General features: G+C 48.4%; 1 protein-coding gene across 1 annotated transcript in view; it reads right to left on the bottom strand.

The window, feature by feature from the left end:
• Hint3 (histidine triad nucleotide binding protein 3) overlaps positions 1-7,196 on the bottom strand; it is a 25,502-nt gene that overhangs the window by 15,167 nt on the left and 3,139 nt on the right. The window contains exons 2-4 of the mRNA XM_023714286.1: positions 4,605-4,722; positions 3,763-3,832; positions 824-950 (exon numbers count right to left, since the gene is read on the bottom strand). Of these exons, the coding sequence (XP_023570054.1) occupies positions 824-950; positions 3,763-3,832; positions 4,605-4,722 (315 nt within the window). The remainder of the gene's footprint in view (positions 1-823; positions 951-3,762; positions 3,833-4,604; positions 4,723-7,196) is intronic.

Below are 7,196 nucleotides of genomic sequence, written 5' to 3'. Positions count from 1 at the left end.
TCTTTTTTTTTTTTTTTTAAATCTTTTAGTTATTTATCTGATCTATTCAATACAGGGTCTCACTATGCAGCTCAGCATCAAGCACAGCTTGATTATAGCTGATTACAGGTGTGTGCCACCACGCCTGGTTTTAGGGCCAGCAACCAGTGGCCAGGGTTCCAGGGCAAGGCATGCGGTGCTGGGGATCAAATCTGAGTCACTGTGCTTGCCAGGCAGGTGCTTAGACCAACAAGCTATCTCCCCAGCCAGAAGTTCCATTTCTACGATACTGGTGACTGCAGGGACAGAAGCGGGAGGTCACTTAGTGAGCACTATTTACTGTACTATCTGATCCTCTGCAGTACTGAGGATCTCGCTAGCAGCAATGGATCTAGCAGGGCTCCGTACTTGCTGGGTGAGCGCTCCCCCGAGTACATCCCCAGGTCTGCAAGGTTCGACATACATTATCTCAACATCTGTTCCCAACTCTGCAAGGAGGCACTGCTCCCTATGAGCAGGCGATAAAGAACCTAGCCTGACCTGGGCGTGTGCTCAGTGGCAGAGTGCTTGTCTAGTATGCACCAGCCCTGGGTTCCATCTCCAGTACCTCAAAAGAAAAAGCCTGAATCTTACACTTTGCTACAGTGAGAAGTCTCAGTGATACACTTTCTTCCTACAGATCTGGCAGCCTAAAAAACCCCTACAGTAAGATTTTTGGTCCAACTAAGACCAGAGCTGAAGCCTAGGAAAGCTGTAAACACCTTGAGCATGTTACCAAAAAACAAACCTGCAACCAGAGGCCAAGCAGCTGAGCTGTACTTGGTGCTGGGCGAAAGAGACTCACCGTGATGAACCAATAGGAATTCACCCTGTAAACCAGCCTGGACAGGAAGCCAGCCTGGCTGATGGGCGCCAGGACGTGCAGGTGCAGGTGCGAGATGGAGCAGAAGGGCGGCAGGTGGAAGCCCATCCTGCAACAGACATGAGCCGGCTGAGGCCTCTCCAAGGCAGGTTACGGCTACTTCTCAGGTACAAACATGCAAACGCTAAAGATACCCAGAACAGGCTATCCGGGACAGTGACACCCAGGAATCTTCTGACTTTTCTTCATACATCTTAGGAGTATTGGTACAGCTCCTTTTCATGTTGAAATTTAGAGTAATGAACTCCTTATCAAGGAAGGTCTTAGCAGCACAGTGCACTTCGGAATAACCATTATATATTCTAAGCTGACATTTTTTAGCTCTGCAGTCCTGATTGCACTAAGCCTTAATTCTGCTAAGATATGCCCCTGCAAACGACTGGACACTTGGGTACAGCCACAGCACAGCCAGCAGAGGGCGCGCTTTCCCCTTCAGTGCTGTGGCAGGCATCGCCCTCCCAACCACCATTCCATAATGGTGTTGATCAAGCAGCATGTAGAAAGCTTTTTTTGTTGCAGCAGAGAATTTTAGGTAAGTGTTCTACCAGGTGTATCCTCAATTCTTTTGAAACAAGCTCTCAGTAAGTTGCCTGGGCTGGCCATGAATTCTGCCTCAGCCTCCAAAAGAGCTGGGACACATATGTGCCCCGCTACGCCGGCATCACCTCCATACCTTATTTAATACCATACATGATTGTTCGCTGCATAAAACACAAGAAAATCTCTTAAGCAGAGTAGTCATTAAAATATGATCTCCTTCCTCCAACTCAGTTTGCAAGCAGCACTACCAGCCCGCTTACGCCCAACAGAGCAAGGCCGCCCTGAAGGACCCAGGTTCTCAAGCAGAAGCAGGGGCACTAGGAGGCAGTCCAGCGTGACCACCTCGGGATGAGAGGGTGGGACAGACCTGCTCGCACTCGCCTGCGAGGGACGGAACTGGGTTTTCCTGATGCACAGGAATCTCAGGCAGCAGCATCAATACAGGATCCAGAAGAAACTCAATGGTTTACTCATCATTTCATTTCAAAAAACAAAACCAATTATGAGCCAGGCACAGCAGCACACGCCTGCAGCGCAGCTACTTGGGAGGCTGAGGCAGGAGGACCGTGCAGGCGCAGGTGTTCCAGGCCAGCCTGAGCCACACACCAGAGAGGCTTTGTGCACAGTCATGGACAGAAAAGGGCAGTTCCAGCCCGGGGCCTCTGCTCCTCCCTGCGCTCACTCTTCTAATCAGCGCCACAGGCTCGGAAGGCACGGCTGTGCTTCAGGCCGAACTCACGCAGCGCCGGGACCTCAACCGCACACCGGGTGACGCTGGCAGGCAGAGGTCTGCACGCCTACGAGCTTGCTGAGCTGCGAGCAGTGGTGCAGGTGTCGCCAGAGAGGTGAAGGGCACATCTGCAGTCCTGCACGTGGCACGGACACGTGTGGATTCCGGGCTCAGGAGTGGAAGGAGTATCTCTTCTACCCACACCTTCGTGCTGCCCACCTCACACAAGGCAAACCTATCATCTCTAAGGTCAAAAGCACTGTGTAGCTTGATTAAAACACGGAACGCGTGCTGCTTTTGCTCAGAGTTTGGCAAATACTAGAAATAAATTTGGCAGTGATTTCAAGTTACCTTTATGCTAGAAATCTAGCAACGTTTTTATTCATTTTAGTGAGAAAAAAAGATAAACTAGCAATCAAAGTTTCAAAACAGGTTAGTAGGACACTTAAAATAATACAATGCATATTGTTGTCTTCATAGTATTCAGAGGACAAGATGCAGACATGATATCTTATCTAAACAATATTAGTACAAAAATTTCTTCTCATTGAACTAGGAGAAAGTAGCTGTGTATCTATCCTATCTTGTGTGTGTGTGTGTGTGTGTGTGTGTGTATTTTTTTTCAACAACAAAATGGCCCTTTATATATCTCTCCCTTTTTCTGTTGTTTTGTCAGAAATGGGTGTTCCAACTGCAGTTAGAAAACCTATATTTGAAGAAGTCTTTAAAGGACCTTTCATACTTGATGCCAGTCCAAAGATTGTAGGTATGTGAACTCAGCAGACTAATCCAATATAGTCCAGTAGTCCACAACAGTAGGGAGTTATCAGCACAACTGGCAATATTTTGGCCCCAGCCCTTCAAGGTCAGTGAGGAGATAAGAGAACCTCTGCTGTGACATCCTGTAACTACGTGGTGTCCCAAATTTTCTGATCAAGGAGATTATGGGGCCACAGAGGAAAGTGATCGACGATGTAGAGCGTGCCGAAGGAGAATCTCATGGAGAGAAAACATTCTCTCAGGGTTTACAGAGCACAAATTGGTCAAGCAATGGCCGTGAATCATCCACATGGCTGACGCTGACAAAGGATCTACTAACTGCTATACATGGTTGCAGGGTCAATCCTGAGGGGATCTGACTGACCTTGTCAGATACAGAAGTTACATTTCTTGTTATATAGGTCTTGCTTTAACTTGGTCTTGACCATCCAGCAGAAAAGTGTAACCACACAGTATAAAAAGTAAAGCAGGGGCCGGGGAGATGGCTCAGTAGAATAAGCACTTCCCTGGCAAGCGCAAGGGCCTGAGTTCAATCCCCGGTTCCACAAAAAAAATAAAAAAATAAAAAGTAAAGCTATATTAATATGCTGAGCTGTAAAAGGCTCAAGTAAACACCTTCTGACAATTGCCAGTTGTGCTAATAACATATTTTTTAATCACATAAAAGTTTAAGAAAATTCATTAAATGTAAATCAATAGGCCTTGGGCAGATAGAAAGAACAGGAGAGGACTGAGAACTGTTTTAGCCACATATGTGTTTGTCTATTCACTAAACTCAGTAACATCATTAATCTGTCTGACTTATACATACCTCACATCTGTGCAATCTGTGAAATTATTCTTTTCAAGAATGGTTTTTCCAACAGTTACCATGTTCTCAACTGTAAAATGAGGGGAAAAAATTATACCAGAGGAGACACTAACATCCTATCAAGTAAGCAATTTCCTTGGTTTTTTTCTGGTGGTTCTGGAGACTGAACCCAGGGCCTTCAACCTGGCTTGAATTTGAGATTCTCCTGCGACAAATACATTAAGACTCTTTCATGGGGCCAGGGAGATAGCTCAGTGGCATAAGCACTTGCCTGGCAAGTACAAGGTCCTGAGTTCAATCCTGGCACCAAAAAAAAAAAAAAAAGAGAGAGAGAGAAAGAGCCTCATTCCATAGCCTTAAATTACCCAGAAGTCTGCAGGGCCACAACTGACATGAAGGCTCAAGCACAGCCCCGGGGCAGGGTTACCTTCCAGAACATCCTGTGGACAGCTACTGTCCGTGGCTATTCGTGTCATCGGATCACACTGCAGTCTCATTCCAATCATAAGTTAACTAAGTAATACAAATTGCTCAGATAAGAAGCATTCTCATTACAGCATCATTCACAATGACCAAGATATTAACCTACATGCTTATCAATAGGCGAATGGAATACATCTCTATCTGTGTCAAACCAAATGGTATTCGAGCTAAAAAGCAAAAAAGAAAGCGGTTCTGCCATGGAGGAATGCAGAGGGCATCGCCAAGCGAACCAGCCGCCTCCAGCCGTGGTAAGGAAAGGTTGTGTACTGCACTCTCTCCAGAGCAATCCGCGGAAAGAAGACAACAGGGAAGGTAAAGAGGAATGCTAAAACCCAGATCTGGCACTGCCACCGTCTCACCCAGTCCTACGTGGTCGCTCTTCAGCTCTCTGCAGTTTCTGATGTGCTTCTTCGGCACCACGAGATAATGATGTGGCGCTGCAGGCCGGATGTCTCTGAAGCAAACCAGGTCTTCATTCTAAAGGGAAAGCCGCGTGCCGGGGTCAGTTTTTAAAAGCAGTGTCCCAACACTGTTCTGGCATAATTTAAACCTCCGACCAGGAAACGGTCCTTACGTCACAAGTAAGCTCTGTTCAACTGTTTGATGATTATGCATCACGTTCATAAAAACAAGGGCTGGCATATATTATCAGATGGTCATTTATTCCGAAGACCAAAAGCCTCGCATAAAGGTAACTGCAGGAAAAGAGCTGTGAGTAAAGTTTAATGAAACTTCACTACCAACCCCAAAATTTATTTAATTTCAAGATGCATTTTCCCATCCACCTTTAATCCAAGGCCTTTCTGTGCTTAGTATGTACTTGTATAGAGGCTGAATGACACATTTACAGCCAGCTCAATGAACTCCTTTTCATATCTTTGCCAAAGGAACATTTTCCTCAGTTATAACAAGAGCATCATTTAGCATCTACATACCCAGGGATTACACTTCTAAACACTTTTGGTTCTGACCAGCTATATTATATATAAATATATTCGCTTTACCTTTATTTTCCGCTTTACAGGACTGGATTTGAACTCCTGAAACAGTCTCCAGGTACCGCAATAATGTATGGGCCCTAAATCTCACTGCTTCATGTCAGTAAAATAAAAGATGGAGGGGACCGGGGATGTAGCTCCACAGCACAGTGCCTGGCAAGTGCAAGGTCCTGCGGTCCATTCCCAGTACCGAAATGACATCCATATGCAGCAGAATTAGACCCCTTCTGGTTCTGACCTGCCCGGCAGGCTGAGCCCAGGAACAACGGCCTGTGTGTCTTTTTTGCTAGAAGCACCTTCTCATCTCTCCTGCCTTCTCACAGATTCCCACGCTCTAGCGCTGTGGGGGCCTCTCCCTATGAGTCCTTCACGCTGTCTCATTCTCCACAACATCCACTCAGCGAGACCAGATTCCAAGTCCGCACAGCTATCCACAGCTCTGAACATGACTCAGGCTCCTGTGCAGCGGGCAGCCACACCACCAAAACGCCTGACACTGGAGGCGTGTGCAGCCCAGGGACCCCGCACTGGTGCAAAAATCGTCCTCTTGACCCACTCAGCTCTGCTGACCTCCACGCCACGGTTTTACTGCATCTCCATCTGGCTTCACACAATACCACCTTCACTACAGCTCCCCAGGACTAAAATTTTAAGACAGTGTTGCCTTTTATTTTTCTCATCATGGAAACAACTGACACTTTATTACACTTTTTTATTACACTGTATACTTCCCGCAGCGAAGGCGGCTCCACGTGCCCAGGGTCCTGCACCCCGCCTCTGGCCTTCCAGAGCAGGAGGTGCACATCTCAAAAGGTGAGGTCCAGGCGGCTGCCACTTTCCAGGGCTACAGGCCTAGGTCCCTGGCAGCTTCAGATCTCTTTCCATTAGGATTTAAAAGCTTTTGCTTAAGCCCCAACTTGCTTCCGTCCCTGTCCCCTAGGTTCAATCACTGCAAACCTCCAAGCCTGGCCACTGCGCTGCAGCATTCCAGGTCGTCCTTGGTCTCACTGGCAGGAACACTGCAGAGCTCACCTCTCTGGATTTAGGGACCGGCGGAGGGTACAGGTGACAGCCCTTGCCCTGATGTCCACCTTTCTCTTAGTGTCCCGCTCTGCGCCATCCTTAGGGCTACCGTCCCTGCATCGTTGCGTTTGCTGAGAGGCCCACACAGGCCCTCCCTGCTTGTTGCTGCACAGATCCCTCCAACCTCTCATCGTATTAAATGTGTTCCCTCTCGCTGGCCTCACTTCAAGATCTATAAAATAATGGACTAGGAAGAGACGAGTCTCTCGGGGTTCTGTGGCTCCGCACCACCACCACCCCTTTTGGTACCTGAGATCGAACTGGGGACCATGCGCTTGCCAAGCAGGCGCTTACTCCACCCCACTTTTAAAGGTCCATCTACACCGTGGGAGTCCCAGCCCCGCGTGGTGTTGTACACCTGTAATCCTAGCACTCTGGGAGGGTGAGCCAGGACGACTGACTGTGAATTTCAGCCCAGCCTGGGCAATCTAGTGACTCAGCAACACTGTCTCAGAATAAAAAAAGAACAAAAGGGGGATGTGGGTCCCGCCAAGGCCCAGGCGTGGGGGCGGGCCAGGCCGCAGGACAGCCACAACAGCGCGTAGGAGGCAGCTGTCCGAAACACCGGGCGGAACACTGCCAGGATCCAGGTGCCAACGCGGCTGCACAATCCAGGCCATGGGGCTGCAGTTCAACTTCAAACCCAACCTTTCACCCTCCTCATTCTCGCCGACCCAACAGCTTTTCCCGACTGCCATTACTGTACTTATTTTCTACCAGCATTCCCATCGGCGCTGGTCCAGTATTTGGACGTGCAGAGTTTGAAACCTCTAAAAGGCCGTGCGTGGCGGCGCACACCTGAACCGAGCGGTAGAAAGGCTGAGACCGGAGGGTCGCGGCGAGCTCTAGCCAGCCTGGACTACACTAAAA

This window comes from Octodon degus, unplaced genomic scaffold, assembly GCF_000260255.1.
Source record: "Octodon degus isolate 3935 unplaced genomic scaffold, OctDeg1.0 scaffold00034, whole genome shotgun sequence".
In the NCBI taxonomy this organism is placed as follows: domain Eukaryota; kingdom Metazoa; phylum Chordata; class Mammalia; order Rodentia; family Octodontidae; genus Octodon; species Octodon degus.
This window is presented reverse-complemented; position numbering and strand designations above follow the sequence as displayed.